Source organism: Filicampus tigris, chromosome 6 (genome assembly GCF_054856515.1).
Source record: "Filicampus tigris isolate MCC_2025a chromosome 6, RoL_Ftig_1.0, whole genome shotgun sequence".
NCBI classification, from domain to species: Eukaryota; Metazoa; Chordata; class Actinopteri; order Syngnathiformes; family Syngnathidae; genus Filicampus; species Filicampus tigris.
In genome coordinates this window covers 4356439-4376004 of record NC_141222.1, presented here as the reverse complement: position 1 = coordinate 4376004, position 19566 = coordinate 4356439, and the positions used below count along the sequence as shown (strand labels likewise).

General features: G+C 40.7%; 1 protein-coding gene and 1 long non-coding RNA gene across 27 annotated transcripts in view; one reads left to right on the top strand and one right to left on the bottom strand.

Moving 5' to 3' along the window:
- rims1b (regulating synaptic membrane exocytosis 1b) overlaps positions 1 to 17215 on the bottom strand; it is a 106424-nt gene extending 89209 nt beyond the window's left edge. For 8 of the 26 annotated variants that reach the window (XM_086033323.1, XM_086033317.1, XM_086033318.1 and 5 more), the window contains exon 1: positions 16615 to 17213. In XM_086033323.1, the coding sequence (XP_085889449.1) occupies positions 16615 to 16781 (167 nt within the window). In that variant the 5' untranslated portion in view covers positions 16782 to 17213. Of the gene's footprint in view, positions 1 to 16614 lie in introns of all 26 variants that reach the window. The other 18 variants (XM_086033322.1, XM_086033310.1, XM_086033319.1 and 15 more) reach the window with 6 other exon arrangements.
- LOC147145537 (uncharacterized) lies at positions 4385 to 5566 on the top strand. Its single transcript, XR_015087117.1, has 2 exons — positions 4385 to 4502; positions 4615 to 5566. It is a non-coding gene; the product is annotated as an uncharacterized LOC147145537 (long non-coding RNA).
- Positions 17216 to 19566: the final 2351 nt, after the last annotated feature.

The following is a 19566-nucleotide window of genomic DNA, read 5'->3' as shown; positions in this document are numbered from 1 at the left end:
TGAAAATAAAGTCTTATTTGAATTGTTTTGCAAACAGAAAAAGAGCTTTCCTCTTAATATTATTACGTAACCCCTGGCATGAAGAGAAACGATAGATAACATTGATAAACAACAAGAACAATAACAATATAGAAGAAAAACAAACCAAAACCTAGATAAGTATTGGTTAGCTTTTTAAACAGTAGTGTAGACAAGTAGTAAGGAGCTGTCGATATCAGCACCATATTAACTATATAATTAAGCACAAAAAAAGGCGTGTTACAATAAAATGTGCAGCAGTACCTCAGTAGTATAAACAATGTTGTGCTTTTATACAAAAAACAAAATTCCTCCTAAAAAACAAGAACCTTTTCAAAAATACTGTACTATTTATGAACTAGCACAAATTTTCTGAGAATTTAACAGAATAACACCCAGAGATATTTAAACCTAAGTGAGTCCTGTGCAAAACATCCTTATGTAGCCGATCCATGAAACCACGACCCGAGCATAGTACATCCACTCCACGTACCTTCAGGTTGGGGTTCAAACCCAGATTATGGATGGATTTCCAAACCGTTCACAAAACTTTTTCCTCCCACGAAGTACGCCGTTTTTCCCTCATCTCGAGGGCCCTTTATGTGAGGCCACAGTTTTAGTCTGTTATCTCTGTCCTCCTGGGTCAAATCTTTTGTGAAGCGAAGCCCTTCCGTCTGCAGAAAGGAGTTGTTTTTGGCCGCTTTCCACACCGCATCCCTGTTTCTTCGAGTGATGAATCTTATGATCACGCCTCAGGGTTTTGTGTTGTCCTGTTAAGGTTTTCCCACTCGGTGTGCGACGTCTACAGCAACTGGGAGCAATTCCTTTTCCTCTGGTAAAATCACTTGACAGATGTTGATCACTCGAGCCCGCACCTCCTCCTCCCTGTCTTCTGGCAAGCCTTGTAGCCGCAGGTTCCATCTACGACTGTATCTTTCAAGATCACTGATCCGAGTCATATTTTTCAGAGCAGAGTTCTTGTTCCTTTCCACCCTCTTTTCAACTGTACGACCCTGTCAGACAGGACCTTAATCTCGCCACGTATTGACACCATCATTTTTTCGAGGGTGTCGCTTCTGTTGTTAATAGGATTAGCCAAGGATCGTACCGCATCGTCTGAGCAAAGCCCGAAATCTTTATTTGTGGCTAAGGAAGGTTTCTTCGGAATCTGAGGCTTACTGGGAGTCACCGGCAGGGGCGGGAATTCTTCCTCCACGAAGGATATTTGCAGATTGCAAACCGTGCCGTTACTGCTATAAGTGTGGTCGCTCTCTGAGAAGCTCATGTTAGCCTCCTCGCTGGACTCGCTAGTGTTAGGACGCTTCAAACTAGACCTTTTAGGCATTTTGAAAGTGTTCTATGATTCTTCCTCCGCAAGCTGGTATTCGTTGTCTCGAATAAACTGTATCAGCAGAATATTCTGAGGTCTACAGTCAATTTGTGCAGCAAATCATGTCTGATGCCGAGAGCTCGAAAAATGTGACTACTCACTCCGCCATCTTGCCCGCAGTCCCCTCTTTATCTCAACTCAGCATCCCAAATAGATCAATAGAACACGTCACTCAGCCGTCACGTAAGCCAATCACATTTTGTGTATACTACAGGCACCTCAGAAAACACAAATTCAAAGAATACTACAGCCACAAGCCAGTTGTGCCAATTTAGACTCTTCGATGAATTAGGTTTTGGGAATGTGGCCGTAAGCCGCACCACGTGGAGAAAATCCACTCAAACATAGGGACAATATGCAAAGTTCAACTGTTCAACTGTTTTCAACCAATGACCTTCTACTTGCTCTAATGTTTATATTCTATACATTTAATTCTTCTTCACATCCTTTTTTTGCCACACACACGACTCATGAGACTGCCTTGCAAAGGACCAGGTGTGTATCACAAAGCGCAAGAGAGAAACAGAACAAGGGAGGACACTGCGGGCTCATGTGAAGTGCTGGTATGCCGTAAAAAGTCCCGGTAAGATAGAGATTAAATTGAGAAGTGCTGGTACTCATATTGGTGCGCACCAGCCCACTTAAAGCACTGCAGTTGATATAGGTCCTGTTTAGCTTTGATTTGTAAGAACACAAATACTCCTGCGAATTAATCCGTCATCCACAATGTCTGCGGCTGTGCAGAAGCATGAATTATCCGTGCATGAGTATAACCTGAAAACAAAATTTCATGTGTTCCATTCACTGCTAGTGACTGGCCTTCAAAAACAACTTTGTTTTCTTGGCACACATTGCGTCACAATAGTAGCAGTGTTCCACAGTTTAGGTCCCTTTTCATTTTCAACATCTTTTGATGAAACACTCCAAATTTGAAGTGCATCAAATTAAATCTCTTGGAGGATTTTGATCAAATGTGGCATATTTAATGTGGAAATCCAAATTTTTCTTTATAATAATCATATATTCTATGCGCCCCAACTAGTAGTAGGAAAGGCCGTATCTCACTGAACAGCGAAGGTTTGCAAGTGTGTGCGCACGTAGCGAATGTTGGGTTTTTTGGTCCAGGTTTTTTCAAATTTGCAAACAGCTGCAAAAACGTTCACCAGAACGTGCTCAAGCACGCCCGCAACCCTTGTGAGGATAACTGTTTAGCTCCTAACCGTTGGGATATTGGGTGGATGTAGGGCTGTTCGATTATAATTATGTAGGGCTGTTCGATTATAATTAAACACGATTTTACAATTACGATTTCTTTGTAAAATAAAAAATGAATGAAAAATTAAGTATTTTGAATGCCTTTTATTTCAACTTAATTTATTTGAACTCAAAACGCCAGTCAATTTAACTTAATACACACAGAACAATCCATTGGGATTAACAGCATTTCAACATGAGAGAAGGTAGTCAGTCAAGTCTGTAAACCAAACAGTGTGTCAGCAAGTCATTTTGCCAACCAGCTAGTAACTAGCCTTTCACCTTTCTCCCTGGTCTTACTTAAACATAAATCAATGATTAGTGCAAAACTGTCACTCAATAATACAATACACTGGCAAGCTTACGCGAGCACTGGCTTGCCAGAGGTCCGTTGTAAAGGAGAAAAAAAGGGACGCCTTTCAGACGTTGAGTTACTTGCTCATGGGTTGTATTGTACATGCGGGGCACACACTACACTACAGAACTTTTTTTGCCCGATTTATTAACTAAACGCTCACTTGCCTCAAGAAATAGAAGAATCGCCGGTAGCCATGGATGGTGTTGTCGTTTTTCCGGTATGCACGCTCGTGGGAGGAAGCGTAAATGCAGAGGAAACTGCGGTGGCTTAGATACACCAAAAATAAAAAAATTGAACGTGCCGATTTGAATGTTTTTAATATTGTTTTAGCCAGAAAATTCGGTTTCGGTTCAAAATCGCTTAATCGAGCAGAACTAGGTGGATGGATGGATAATGATGATGATGCTAATAATAATAATTTTTACAAAAACAATAAGGACATCGCAGCGGCCACTGCTCGGGCCCTGATTAGGCATTGATATCCATGTCCAGTATTACTTGTAACACTTTTATTTTGATGTTAGCCCTCGCAGCACACTGTGTTGACTTGGCTGGCTTCCTTGGAAACAGCTAGCAGTGGGTACACGGGGTAGTGAGGGCGCCACTGAGAAGACAGTCATCTCTATTTCACTGCACGGCGGGTTCAAAAACTAAAACCAAACACAGCAACATGCTCATTTACCGATTATTGGAGAAAAGAAAAAGTGTACAGCCTCTTTTCCCAAAGAAGTTATGAGTGGTCAAAAATTCCTCGAATATGCCAGGCCATGCACCTTAGCAGCAGAACAGAGGATGCTGCTAATGGTCAGAAGAGGGGAACAAGAGGATATGATCGTCTGTGCAGGATCAAACCTCTTTATGATCAGTTGAGGGTCACATGCAGAAACAACTATCATCCCGCCCAAAACATTTCCATTGATGAGAGAATGGTTCCATCACTATCACACATCGGCCTAATGCAGTGTATGAAGAGCGTGCCTGTACGATGGGGCTACAGCTTTTTGTCCTTGCGGACTCATTAAATGGATACACCTGGGATTTGTTTTTTAATTTATGAAGGAAAATCGCAAGAGTACAGTGAGAAAGGGCAAAGTTATGACTTGATAATGCAGCTGGTCAGGACACATTTACTGGGCACTGGATAAAAAACTGTGGACAGTTTTTACACAGCAGTAAACCGCTTTTCCGTGACCTGCTTGAAAAGAAAATTTGGGCATGTGGGGCCAACCGTACTCACCGAATTGGCTTTCCCAAAACCAAAAAAACCAGCCGAAACTCACGGTCATCACGAGGGAGAATCAGATGGCTGAGGAACAATTCCCTATTATTCATCCAGTGGAGAGACACAAGAGATGTTTTTATGCACTCCACACTGCACAAAGCCCACCGAGACAACACGGTCCAGCGAATGGTCAGAGCTGAAGATGGGCAGTGGACGCTGAAGGACATCCTTGTTCCACCAGCAGTAAAAGAATACAACTGGTATGTATTATATATTCAAGTATTATTGTATGAATTTGGGAATGTAATCATTTGTGTGCTGGGTATATTCTAATGTGTTTTTTGTTCTTTATTCTCTCTTTTTTTTTTTCAGCTGCATTGGGGGGGGTCAACCTATCAGATGCCCTGGAGGGTACTACAAGGTCCTGCACAAAACTATGAAGTAGGACAAGACGTTCTTCTTCCACTTCTTGGACATTGTCATCGTGAATGCCTTCATCCTGCACATGGACATTTCCAAAAGCAAAGGGGAGGTTCCTCTGCACCAGAAGGCATTCGGAAAGTTGGCTGAGATGGTGTCTTCCACCACAGCAGAAGGTGGCCCATCTCGCTCCACTCATCACAGACTTGTTTACATAGCAGAACACAGCACCAGTGGGCGCTTCAGGTGCAGGCACTGCCAAGCAAACACTCCCAGTAAGTGTGCCACATGTGATGTGCCACTGTGCGTTTTGCCCAACAGAGGCTGCTATAATGACTAGCATGTTGCCAACAATGTGTAATATGGATGTAGACCTGAATGAAGACCTGATGAAGACTTAGATGTGAGTTTTGTAAATAGTTTCTGTTTGGTTGGTTGTGTTTTGTTTATATATAATTGCATTTCACACCAAAACGCTCATTTGTACTTAATGTATGCACCACAGTTTGTTGATAGAAAACATGTGTTCATGCTTCTGTTATTCTTTGCCAGCAATACTTTGAATGAATCTGGATGGCGGAAAAGATAGACCCAAGTCTAACGTTTCATGAGAGCCCAAATCATTATTGTATGTTGAAGCATTCCACAATAACAGTTTTTTCCCTAAGAATGTGACCATGGTTCCCAAGGGTCCCCCAAATGGCACACTTTTGGCTCGCCTGGATATCTGCTTAGGAAAAACCTGCGTAAAATCTCATTTTCTGTCAAATTTGGCAGCCACTTAAAAAAAGATCCACATTCTGCAATATATAGATATTGTCATTTAAAACAATACTTAATGCTTGCAACGCTTTATCATTGACAATGACCACTGTTTATGTTATAAAGTGTATCTTGGCATGGATCCATGCACTATTAGTGTGTATTCTCTTACATTTGTGATTCTCTTGCCCTCTCACTTTCATCTTCTTTCGTTTTTCTTTAATTAATATCCATCTTTTCCAGCCAACATTTTTTTTCGGCCCTATAACCTTCAACTGAAAAAATGCATTATTTCAAAGCCTAATAATTGTTAAAATAAGATTTGTTGGATACAGTCGGCGATATGATTAAAATGTGGCGATGTGATTACAATTCCCTTACACGCAGACACACATGGACACTTGCATATATCGCATGTAACATACAAAACCTCAGATGTCACACAGCCAGCTGGGGAGTGCCCTGTGGAGTAATCACGAGCACAGTATAATCCCCTCACTCTATCTTAGGAACCTCAGAACACACACAAACGCACATGTATGCACACGCACACACTCCACCACCCACTCCACTTGTATTTCTCCCTCTCTTAATTTCATAACCTGCAGCTATGCAGCTATAGTCACATAACTGTGCAGAAAGCAGTATTTGCTTCCTTAAAGTATATTGCATTAAACTACAGTGTAAACAAATCAGATAACTAGGAGAGCCCTTACAACAAAGACAGTTATGACTCCTAAGTTTAGTACTCAGTTCAGATTGAAGTCAAATTTGCGATTGCAAATTTGGCCCAAATTAAATAAAAGCAATCACCACGACACTGCAGTATGCTGTAACCCACAAGTACCCTACAAGTCGATCGTGACCGACTAGCAGACCGCAGACTGCGCCCAAGTCTACCACGAAGGGCATTAGCGAAGGGGATTTTGTGTGTGTGTGGGTGTGTGTGTGTGTGTGTGTGTGTGTGTGTTGTAAGTGTGTTGTTATTATTATATATTTTGTGTTAGTGTACGCTACAGCTTGAGCATCCTATCGGTCTCACATCTGCAAAAAATCTTTTTTAAAGGAAAAAAAAAATCTTTTTGTAACATTAGTAAAACCTTACTTCCTGTCCTTTCAAATACAGTGTTTAGCTGAGGCGGTGGCCCGGAATTTTAGCCTTCTAGTCAGCGCTCTGCACTTCCAAACCAAAGACGTGGTGGCGGTGCGGTTTCGATCCCCGAGTTGGGTGGACATCGCAAGAGAAAATCGCCACCGATTACACATATGCGCATCCGCGGCAATGTCGCTGATGGTGTAGAGATACACTCGCCTGACTTGTGTGCGGGCGGCGTGGGATCGGTTCCCGCTCAGTGTCTGTGTGTGCCCTGCGACTGGCTGGCGACCAGTTCAGGGTGTAGTCTGCCTTTCGCCCATAGTCAGTTGGGATAGACTCCAGCACCTTCCTGCGACCCTGTGTCAAACTAATTTTTGTCGCGGGCCACATCGTAGTTATGGTGTCCCATGGAGGGCCGTGATGACCCTGAACCCATATACGGTAAATGTATGACTGCCTTATATTATACCCAACAAATTGATGGATAACTAGTTTTGAAATCAGAAGCCAGTAAGATTTTTGTTCAACTATTTTACAATGTATTTTGAAGGAGGGATTGGTAACAAATGCTTGCAATATCTCATATGTTGTGTTAAGGGTGAAGACAATTTTAAAGAAACTTCATGATTCAAGTCAACACATGATTTGCCTTCGCGGGCCACACAAAATGATGTTGCTGGCCGGATCTGGCCCCCGGGCCTTGTGTTTTGACACCTGTGTTGTACGGGATAAGCGGTGTGGAAGATGACACATGACGCATCCGCGGCAACCCCACCACCCCACCACGTCCCTTCAAGAGGTTGGCCTCTTGAAAAGTAGATCTTGGGTCAAAAAAGGTTGGCACCCCTGGTGTAACCTGTTATCCATCCTCCGGGTCCTATTTTTTCATTGTTGGTGGCATTGTTGGCAGTTTTTTGTAAACTATTTGTGCGGGGCACAGTATTCTGGTTCAATTCAATGTTACTTCTGCGCAACACATATTTTCTATTTTCAATTCAAATTAAAAAATAAATAAATCAAGAATCAAATCTTCTGTACAGGTTCTAAAGCTATGGAAAAGAATGTTTCTTTTGCATCTGCTGTGAATTCAAATGTGCAAAAACAAAGTCTTTATAATTATATTAATCTGATGTAACTGTAAAATTGTTCTTTTTTGTTTGACAGTAAAGTCGATGTGGCTGCCCTCTGCACCTACCTTCCACCCCTAGACACTGCACTGTTTTTGCAACCTATCAAATGGAATTAGCTGTGATGATTGACAAGTATTGCATAATATGCTTTCCATCCCATTTGGTTTTAAACATTTCAACTAGCTCAACTAATTAGCAATATCAGTTAGTTCCAAATCAGTTCTAATTTTATTTTACAATAGTAAATTGGGACTATGAAAACAATAGTGTCTTATGCAGGATATGTAATTGGCTACTTATAATGTGACCCATCACTATCCCCAACCACACACAGAATGAGATGAGAGGCGAGAGAGAAACACAGTCCAGTCAGTCCACCCATAAAAATGTATTGCAAGTTACGTCTGGAAGCATTAAGATGCCCTGCTCACTTTCTCTTTCCCTTTGGAATTACCTTGATTTGGAAAATTGATAATTACATTTGATCTGATCTTCATTTAAATCGCAACAGTCAAGTCAATAGACAGTCGGCTAAAATCAATACCGCAAGAAATATGACGTTTTCTACAGAAGAGGATTGGGTCATTTTCATATATTCATTTAACATTGATAGTAAATATTCACAGTACAGTGCGGTAAAAGTATGTAAATTCCATGGCCAGCGGTCAGACCGTGGGCCAAAAATGGCACGCCTATGAAAAGTGCCTTGATATCATTGTGGTCTTGTTTCAGTACAAAATTATGAGCCGTTCTGCTTAAAATGACATTTTGTTCGTCATGTTACTTGGAAGCACTCCACTTGCGCGTTTCATGGTACGCAGCCAAACGGGTGCCAGTATTCACCATACAGACACCTGATTGGCTGCCTAATGCCAAACTCAAGACTACACGATTTTAGAACGATTTGGACCCACAGACACATCGCAGACAAATGGCCACTGTTGTGGCCGATTACTAGTTTTCTCGAAACGTCGTACCCCGTGTAGTGTGACAAAATCAAAGACGTCTAGGACGCCTCACGACTGCGACTGCGTTTTTTTGTTCATTTTGGATTTAAAGGGTAAATCACCCCAAACATATATTTTTCAAGAATATGTTCCCAGCACGCCCACTAGTTGAAACATGGTATTCTGCTTAATATTGCGTTCGTGGAATATGAGTTAAACAGCAAAATCCACCCATTTTTAGCCATCATTTTGTCATTTCTGTCGACTAATAATGACATCACAACTGCTCAGGGCTCCGGTAATGACCAATCATGGCTCAGCTTCAGAAAACAGGTCAGTCGTGATTGGTCGTTACCTGAGCCCTGAGCAGCTGTGATGTCCTTATTAGTCGCCAACCTGACAAAATGGCCGCCCCCAGAAATGGCTAAAAACGAGTGGATTAGCTCTTATTCCACAAACGCGGTATTTATCAGAATGCCTTGTTTCAACTAGTGGGCCTGATGCGAACATACAGTATTCTTCAAAAAGATATGCTTGGGTTGATTCCCTCTTTAGAAGTCCAAGTTGTTTTGCATTTGTGCAGTTCCAGCACACTCTGGTGTGCAGTTTAATTTGATGCCACCTATGTTTAAGACCCCAAATAATCGGCAATAGGAGCGCATGACTGGCCAAGCCTATTTCTTTGTGAATGTTGTTATTTTGTACAAAATCAGAATGCTGTGATGTTGTTTTTAATATGAGCTTCATTCTTTTTTTTTTTTTACAATATCGTGAGCTTTTATACAGTATTGTGAGCTTTTTTCATATCGCCAACTTCACTACAATATTGTGATAATTATCGTATCGTGGGTTTCATATTGTGATAGTATTGTATCGTGACGTTTGGATATCGTGACATAACTAAGATGGTAAATGGACTGTCACTTGTTCAGCACTTTTGTACTCAAAGCGATTCACACTGTATCTCATCTATCTAATGATGACGCAGCATCAGGAGCAACTGAGGGTTCAGTATATTGCTCAAGGATACTTCGACGTGGTCACATTGGCCGGGTATCGAACCCACAACCACTGGGTTAGGAGATGACCGTTCTACCATTGAGCTATGCCGCCCCCAGATATACTGTAATCCAACATTCATTTTGCAGCTTTGTCAAAGTCAAAATCAAAAGTCAAAACTCCGCATTGTATTATGAAAACAAACAAATGGCATTACTAATATTCTAAATAGGTCTGCACGGTATTGGAAAAACATGCAATATGCGTGTTGAATATTGATTATATCGATTTTACTGCGATACGTAACATGTAACTAAAGAAATGACATTTTTATTACCTTACCTGTGAGATTATTCTAAAGTCAAATAGGTACCTTGGCCCAAAAAAGGTTGGAAACACTGATCTAATTGTTACTCTCCAGAAAAAAAGCACAACTTATTAAATAAGTCTTACATGATGCACATAGACTGACATGTTTATATGAAAGTATTGTGAGTTCAGGCGAGCTGGAATTTCTCCATCACAAGCTCTCTCTGCGCCACAGATAAAACTCGGTACGCTGGTCTCACTGTCAATTCTGCCACTCGAAACGAGTATCTGCAGTCTCTTTGAGTTCCTAGCGGGTGTAGCGAATGTTTGCAGAATCGATAAACATGCACAAACAATGAAATAGGACTAAAAGAGCACCGAAGACGATAGCTGTTAGCTGATGTGCAGGGTTACGCCAGCTAGCATTAGTCTTACTTGGCTACCATTAGCCTTACTATACACACAGCTGCACCTCATTAATAAATGAGTAAAAGAGTTGCGCATTTATGAACCAATGGGACACGTGCAAACCCAACTGGTTCAACTGATCCAGTTGCAGTTCCACCCCTAGCGTGTATGTGTCCTTGTGAGTGCCAACTGACAACTCCCACAGCGGCCAGCGACGTGTCTGATTTGTCAAGTCTGGGAAAAAAATATCATGTCCATTTGATTCATCAAACGATGGGTCGATTTAGTATTTACAGTGACAGACCTACCAGAGAATATATGAATGTAGTAAGTCGACATAGTTGTCTGTCTCTAGATGTGACCTGTAATTGACTGGCTACTAGTGTGTAGTCTCTCTTTTGTCATATGTGAGTTGGGATGGGCTCCAGCTCGCCAAGGAGCTGAACAGGATGAACGCCACAGAAATTAGATGGATGGAATATACGGTCGCAATGTTAAAATGACAACTTTAATGGTGTGTTTTTGACAGTACTATACTATATAATGTACAGAAACCAAGGTGAATGTAGTATGAGGTTATATGTTAATAAATAGGTATTATATTGTACGGTTGTATTTGTCTTATTCCAATTACAGTCTAATTTGATATAGGGTGCAAAAAAACACGAAAACCGTTAACAGGAAAATAAAGCTTGAGCACAACAGCATCCAGTGAACTGAATATTTAAATATTTCAGGAGACACTTCCAAGTGTGCGCTATTTTTACAACTTGATTCATAATTCAGCATTAACATTTTTCTCCTAGAAACCTTGAAACACTTAGGTTTGCTTGGGAAATTGTTTCGCTTTATCTCGGTTATGACACAGAGATGAGAAGGGGAGACCGGGGCTTGATGTCTTTTTAAACTTTTGGATATTTCTTGGAATCACTACATCATATATGATCATATATAAAATGTGCACCAGATGAAAGACCTAAGCCTCAGGTACTGTATATATATTTTGTATTCACGTCATTTTCACATTTTGTGTCAGTGCAGAGTGTAAGCAACCAAATAGCGAGTGTGAACATCATGTAAGCCGGTGCAACCGCCCAGACGGCGTTAGGAGCCCATGAAGGAAGGGGAAAAAAATAGCGGTCCAGAATTCTCAGACCCCTGATTTTGAAAATAGAATAGCTTGGTACAGGTCAGTCGCTGGGCCCGGTATGGTAGGAGGAAATGATCGTTTGTCCAATCATCTGTCAATCCCGATGAGTCCCAATGGCATATCGTGGACCACGCAAAAAAGAAAGGACCAAAATTAGTCAAATGAGGCTAATGTTAAAATGACTAAAATAGATTTAGTCAGACTCGTCATCCAAATGAAAATTCTGGCATATGGCTGGGCAATATGTCTGAAAAGTCACATATAAATATTTCATTAGACAATATCGATATATATAATGATTTTTTTAACCTATTTAAATTGAGCCAAATATTCAATTGATTTAAGGTTAAATAAAACTGAACTATCCAAAGGAAAAAAATACAGATTCATTTTGAAGAAATGTACAGTGTTTTTGTGTACATTACAATACAGTGTAACATGCAATGTTGTTTACAACCATGTACCTGGCTAAAGCAGTGCCAAAAATGCTCTTTTGCGGAAGACACTATCCCTATTGTTCAGTTTCAATATCAGTTCAACCATTTACTCATTAGCATAGTCGAAGAACATCAAAATCCTCTCTCCCCTGCTTCCCACTGTGGTGGGTTAGGGTGTGGTGTTGTGTTTCCTGCATATTCATCTGGTATTAGGGAACAATTTATAGCCAGACTGCACCTTTTATTGTATTTGAAAGTAAAGTAATACACGCTTGCACCTAATACATTGGCTTGTGTACGAATATTCAACCCAGTTTGAAATGGAGAATTACTTTCCACATTAATTCTATGGTACATTTACACTGGAAACTCTCAGGTGGAGGTGAATGGAAGCTTGCAATGTTGGGTTGTGGAAAAAGTTGTTTTTTTGTTGTTGTTTTTTTTTAGTACATACATAAAGGGGAGCTTGTTTGGTTTCAAATGGTCACTGATACGCCCGTAGTCTTTCCACAGACTGACAGCTCCCTTTCAAGAAGATCATCTGAATTAGAATGGCAGCAGAGTTGGAGTTAATCTAATGAGGTCATATCTGAGGTACTGAGTAGAAGTATTATAAATGTGCAAAAGTACCTGAGGACAATTAAGAAAAGTCCAGATACAAGGCCTTTCTACACCAAATTACTATCTGGAGTTAGTCATGAGATATAAAGTCCTGTATCAGTACATATTTATCACCACCAGCTGTTCGAGTCTCAGGACAGGTAATGCTGTCATCTGACTGGACATTGCTGACTGGATGGAAGCTATAAGCTATAAATGATACTGCAAACAGTATGGGAGGCGATAATGTGTATAATGAGTCAAATAAAAAGAGAAATACATACCAGTTATTTATTTTTTCCACTTCCGATACGGGCTATTGTCATTAAGCGTGACAGTGAGCTTGGAGCGTATCCCAGCTGACTTTGGGCAAGCAACGTGGGAAATATGCAGACGCTACACAGAAAGGTCTCAGACCAAATTTGAAACAGGAACCTTTGACTGTGAGGCAAACGTGCTACTATTTTACTACCAAGAAACACTAAGTAATTTAAAATAATTTGCCAAAGATTATGCTAAAAAGTAGCATATAGTAATATAATATACAGACTTAACCTTATAGGCCACTACGATGAACTTTTAAGTATTCACTGTAAATGCTTTAAACATTGAAACGGGTTGTTGCATTACCCTACATTTCACCTTGATATCATAGTTGTTGATATCGTAGTTCAAGTCAATTTTGTATCAGCTTGTGTGTGCAGCTGCAACAATCTTGTCCATGTTATCTTTTTTCGTGTTTGTCACCATAAATCATTGATGAGCAACTTGTTCAGAGGAGAGCTAGCTTTAGAAATACAGAAATTATCCACTCTTAAACTTACGGTACTCATAAGCAGGTCAAATGACCAGTATTGAGCAAAACATCACGTATGAGTCATCCCCAAAAAATTGGAGTCAGTCAACTCAAAGACAAATCACAAAGAAGTGATAGAACAGCTTACACCAAACGTTAAGAGCTAGGTTTCAAACTCATTTTCGTTGTGGGACACACCAGAGTTATGACTGCTCTCTGAGCGATGTTTATAACTGTGAAACTCTAAAAATGCATCATAACATTTTATCATACATTATTACTTGAAGGCCACTGCTTTCTATTCTCAACCTTTACCACCTAACTGATGAATAGTTTTCAAATCTGAAGTCAAGGGGAAAAAGTGGCAAGCAGGTATTTAAGTACAGTGGTATCACCTTTTGCTGATAAATATGCCCTTAAGTTATAGTATGATGGTTAAGGTTAAAAAAAAAAGATGTGAATTTGTGAAGTACATCAGTGATGCTAGGTTTGTTGTTGTTTAACGAGGGTTTTATTGTTTTTAAATTCATCACATGAGACCAGTTAAGGTGTGATTATAATTAGTTTAGGAACATGATTTACGAAAAATCAAAATCTCTCAAAATTCAAGTCTGATTGGAAAGCCCTCTTCAACCCGCGTACAACGCAGCAAGAATTTTGAAAATCGAATGAGGCGTTCCAGAGCAATTGTGTGAGGAAAATTACCGTGTTGCTTTTAATAACCTTTTTGCTTTTATTGCCTATCGAAAAGCACTAGTATCATATAGTATCATACAGTAAATCCATTATTTCCCAACATATCTCTACAAAACTTTACATATTAGTGCACTTGGCCATGCTGAATTTGATTTTAAACTTATTTCTTACCAAAATGCTCATTTAAAGGCCCTAATTAGCATGACTTGACAAAAAAGTTGAATATTTTTTAAGGGATGGACTGGATTAGTTTTTCCTCAAAAGGAAAACAATAAAGCTAAGCCATTCAAACTTCTACATAATATATGAACCCAATATGTAATTTGAAAAAATATAGAAAATCAGATTTGGTTGCCATGGTAATGGGGATTTTGTAATAGATTCACTGTACCTGTTTTCACTAGTAATGCTATTTCTTAGGAACTACTGGAGGGATTTGGCTGAAACTTCTTTTGCATCTACTTATAAAGCTTTTGAGTGCAACAAAAGGTTTGGTGCTACAAAGGAAATTCTACTTGATGCTACACGCTTGAAGTTGTAGGACACCTCCACAAAGCTTGTCCTTCGTAGCCCTGACAACAATATCTTGGGAAATAGTCATTGTAAATGTTTGAAAAATCGTATTTGCATTACGGAAAAATCAAAGTTAGTTGCGACATCTTACACGGAGTTCCTGTTTTTTGGATTAAGCTCGGTTCCACCGGGTCCGTCCATCTCCATGCAAAATGACAGCCTTCTTCAAAAGATTACTTAGGACATAGCGGCTATTTCGTTGAATGATTCAAGCAAATGTATCTAGGTCAATACTTGAGTTCAAGGTGGAATGATTGTCCTACGTAACTTAGCTAACGGTTCATGCTTGTGCATTGGTCAAAACTACATGACTACATAATCGTTGACATTTTAATAACAACCACAAGCAAAGCACACTACGTCAGCACAACATTCCGTTTTTTTCATGAGCAGTTAGGCCGACCACTTCATTAGGGACCGCGAGGAGGACGTAGACATAACGCATATTTTATTTTCTGTATTTGAAAGAGGGTTTTTTACTTTTATTTTTGCATTACATTAATGTATGTTCCTATACTGTATTGCATTGGTTAACTTGTTGCTACACTTTTAAGATCGTCGGATTGTGATTCTTCATGAGAGGTTGCCTTGTATAAGCCATAATGCTCAGAACACCTCTATAAAGTTTATTCAATAACAAACCAATAGCCCTTTTTTTTCTCTTAGCTAAAACCCTACTTGACTCCTACTGGCACCTAGCAACATTATAGCAAAAAACACTGCAAACTACAAAGACTTGTTTTGGGGTAAATCATAATTCCTTTGTATGGCTGATCTAATCAATGATTTCCCAGCTGACAAAGCCATTACTGACTGAACCTGAGCTTTGCTTCGTGGAACATTAAATACATAACTTCCTCTCAAGGGGCTTAAAGCAGCTTTCTGCCCTTAAGGCTGCAGCCAGGAAATGAAAACAGCCATTAGAATTGAAGCAACTCAGAGTGCTGGGATGCTGTATGCCTGCAATGGCATCACTCTTGATTAGGTCCTTCATGTGTTATGCATTGCCTGCACAGATGGAGACTAGTGTTACACATTTCTGCTATCAAATACAGTGTTGACAATGTTTTTTGTGTATGGGGGAAAGACTACTAGCCTGATGAAAAATCATTTAACATCAAAGTCCACGACACTGTGAATTATAGCATTTTCTGTGATCCATATACTGTCATTTCCCATCATGCTCCTTCTCTGGTTAATACTTTATAGCCTCGCATCAATCTGAACTATAGGTCACCTGAAAATCCTTCTTCAGGTGTCAGGTTGATGACGAATTTCATCCATTTCATCAATGCCGGCAGCATTTCCAAAGCTGTTCCATAACACCACATCTCATCTCTAATCTGTGCCGTGTCCAGGCAGTTTAGGCCTGCTAATATTCCCAACCACACCCCATCTCCTTCTCTGCTCTGAACGCAGCACAAATCGTCACACACACAGCCTCTCCAAGGTCTGGCGGGTTTGTAAAACATCATTCTTTTTTTTTTTTTTTTTTTTTTGTCGCGGTTATGCAATGGATTATAATTTCATTGTTGTTGCTTATCAAACAGATTACTCCCACAGTTTACAACTTTAAGTCTGCATACCATGTGCTCAAATTAGGAATTGTGAAGCGTGGGGTGTAGACACCATTGATAAAAAAAAAATGAGTGGGATGGATAATGCTATGATTCATCAACACCGCTGCTGTCACACCCTATTCTTCTATATAACTCGATAAATGAAAAGGGGGTTGACCCCTTTTCAGGTCACCTCAAACTAAGACTGACATTGTGTTGTTTTAAGGTATTGATCCAGGCAGCGAAGCTATCACACTATAGTATCTGCAAACACGTGACTGTTCGCCTGGTGCCTCAACACAGATGGACTGCATATTTAGCGCATGCAACACATTCCCTATGTCATACACGCTAGAAAAGGCAAAGGGTGGGGGACGTAGGGGAGCTCTCCTCCCCTACGTTACTTATTTCTTGCAAACATTAGCCTGGTAAACTCAGTGGATGTGGATGTGGACATAGCATTAACTTGCGACGAAAGGGATGCTCTTACTTTAACATGGCTTGTTCTTTCTCCTCTTCCTCCTTCTGCCGAGCCATCACTGCCATGATGATTTTCCGCTCCTCCTCCGTGAGATGGCTCAAATCCGGAAGATCCGGCATGGATGGCGGCACGGTGGGTGGGCGAGGGCCGCTCTGTGGCCCCACCGAGGCGGACATCTTTTCCACCAGCACTCCACCACCACCACCACCACCACCGCCACCTCCTCCTCCTCTTCCTCGTCGTGTCGTTTCGGCTGACAGGGTCCTACGGACGTTTGCTCAGCCACACCTCAAGAAACGCTGCGCGGAGATGGCGGCAGCGGCCCCCGCCCGGGCGAATGGTGCAAGCCGCTCATCGTTGCAGGCACCCTCGGATGTGCTTTTTGTCGGTGGTCTCCTGCAACAGCTCCACTTTCCGGGTTCACCAAGAGCCCATTTCCGCGGTTAAGGCCGACGGTAGACGCTTGCTCTCGTTTGGTTTGCCTCCGCTGTCTTTTCTCATCTGGAGCATCAGGGTGATAGTGTGGTGGTACACTCTCACTCTCACTCTCTCTCTCTCTCTCTCTCTCTCTCTCTCTCTCTCTCTCTCTCTCTCTCTCTCTCTCTCTCTCTCTCTCTCTCTCTCTCTCTCTCTCTATCTCTTCTATTTTTTTCTTTAAGGGGGGAGCGCTTACTCATGTAAGACTGGGGTCCTCAGCTGCCATCGCCATAGGTGCAGTCGTGTGACGTAACTACTTGACACCCACGCATATTAAGTCCAGTCCCATCCTCACATTCAACCCCTAACACCCCCCCCCCCCCAGCCCATCTGAAAACATTTCAGAACCAAGGACAGCGTATTCTCAACAATGCCCACTTTGGTTGTTACAGCTGGACATCCTGTTAAGCGACCCAACTGTCAACGTTAAGTTCGAGACAGAAACTGATTTTTATTCATTTTTAGGTAATTCCTGCACGTCTGCGCACAATGAGTTCCAAACACATGCTTGTTTTCGGGATGAGATGCATCGCGGATAAATAAACCATTTCTTCTGCTGATGCCGCTTAATTGCCACCCAGTCTGTTAAGTTGACGTCACCGAGGAGGTGACTGTGCAACGTTGACGTCAACTTCCCATGGTGCATTGTTTTGTCATCATATAGGTCGTGACAAAGGAACGTCACATCCAACGGAGCATCATTTTACTGCATGCCAGCAGTTTAGAAATACTGTGTCGCGTTAACCTCTTCACGAAGATACGTCTGTACTGACCACTGGATATTTGAAGATACACCACAAAGATATTTGGGGATAAACGCCATATTTACGAAACGGATCTATATTAAATTCTAGCATATGAGGAAAGATTTTTTTTCTATTGTTTAATAAAAACAAATTGATTTATAGAGGCAGGTGACACCAACAAGAGTTAAATTCATATAAAGAAAATAAATATGACTGAAATGTGTGCATGTGCTGCACATTATTTTTCCACAGGCGGTAATAGTGAACTTGCCACACGATGGCACTCTAATAATATTGTAGCGATGGTGAAGCCACGCACTTCCTAGCGTGCTTGCAAATAGTTGTATTAAGAGCGGAACAGACAAGGCCAAAGATGTATGTTGCTATCAATCACCATTTAAACAAGATTTGGTGCCTTTGTCAAAGATGCACTGTTATGTTGAGTGGAGATAAATCAATTTGATGCAAAGTCAGTCAAATATTAATTCATGGCTCTAACTTGATAGCTTTTAAGAAGGATACAATTAGGTCCACAAGTATTTGGACAATGACATATTTATGATTTGGACTGCACGCAGCCAAAATTGGACTTTGAAACGTAGTGAAAATGTAATGGAAGGGTAAACCTTTGGATATAATTTAAGAGGCTTTATTATTTTTTACATATGCCAACTTGCAAACTCTTCCATCTGCACCTCCCACCCCCCAGGCCTGCGACCCGCACAACCCTATTGACAATCGTTTTTTTGAAGAGGCATCCAACCATTCAAAGGGGCATCTGTCTTGGACAGAAGGGCATCAAGCCCATTAAACGGTGGATGTACAGTATATCGACTGTGAAGGGCAAAATTTTGTGTACAGCCGCCATAGGCAATGATTTTTAGGTTGCATCATATCCATGTGCTCACCCAGAAGGTTATCAACTGTGTTTAGCACGCCACTGCTAATGGCCAGTCTCAGGCCACCAGCAAAGTTCGGGGATGATTTAGGTAAACATGGCTTTTTAGGGGTGCAGGTATTAGCTTTGGCCACTGCCATTTGCACACATTCACATTACACTGGGATGCCAAGATGCCATGCTACCAAACATTCGGATTGGCCATCCATGTCAGGATGTGTTGATGCTGTTGTGCTGCATGCAGAATATCACATTTCTTTTCATAACAGTGTCAACTTGATACTCATTAATCATGAGTTTCAAGCATGATTACACTTTGACAACTCTGCATACAGCAAACTTGGCAGAGAAGACATTGTTTATCCATAATCACGACTTAATAAAAAAAATTAAAAAAAATACACACATGTACCAACCTTGCCCAACACACTGACGTGATATGATAATGCAAGCAGGAACAAATCAAAGTAAAAAGCAAAATTTATAATATAATGATATATATTTTCCTAGTCATTGTGCTTCAATGAACGAGGGCTTTTATTGCATATTTATAATCAGTTTTCCCAAATCATTTTTTTACACTGAATGTTCTTTTCGTCGTTTTAGTATGTCTTTAGTTCGTTTGTTTGTGAACACTTTTAAATGTTGTAGCCTACCTTTAATTATGTCAAGCAAATTAAGTTACCTTGTGTATGAAATATCCTATATACTGTAAACAAAGCTGTCTTTTTTGTCCTTTACATATTTGATTTGTTTTGATTTAAGCGGTTTGGATGATGGATGGATGGATGATTTGATTTGAATGAGCCCTCAATTGACAGTTTACAAAATGATATTGCC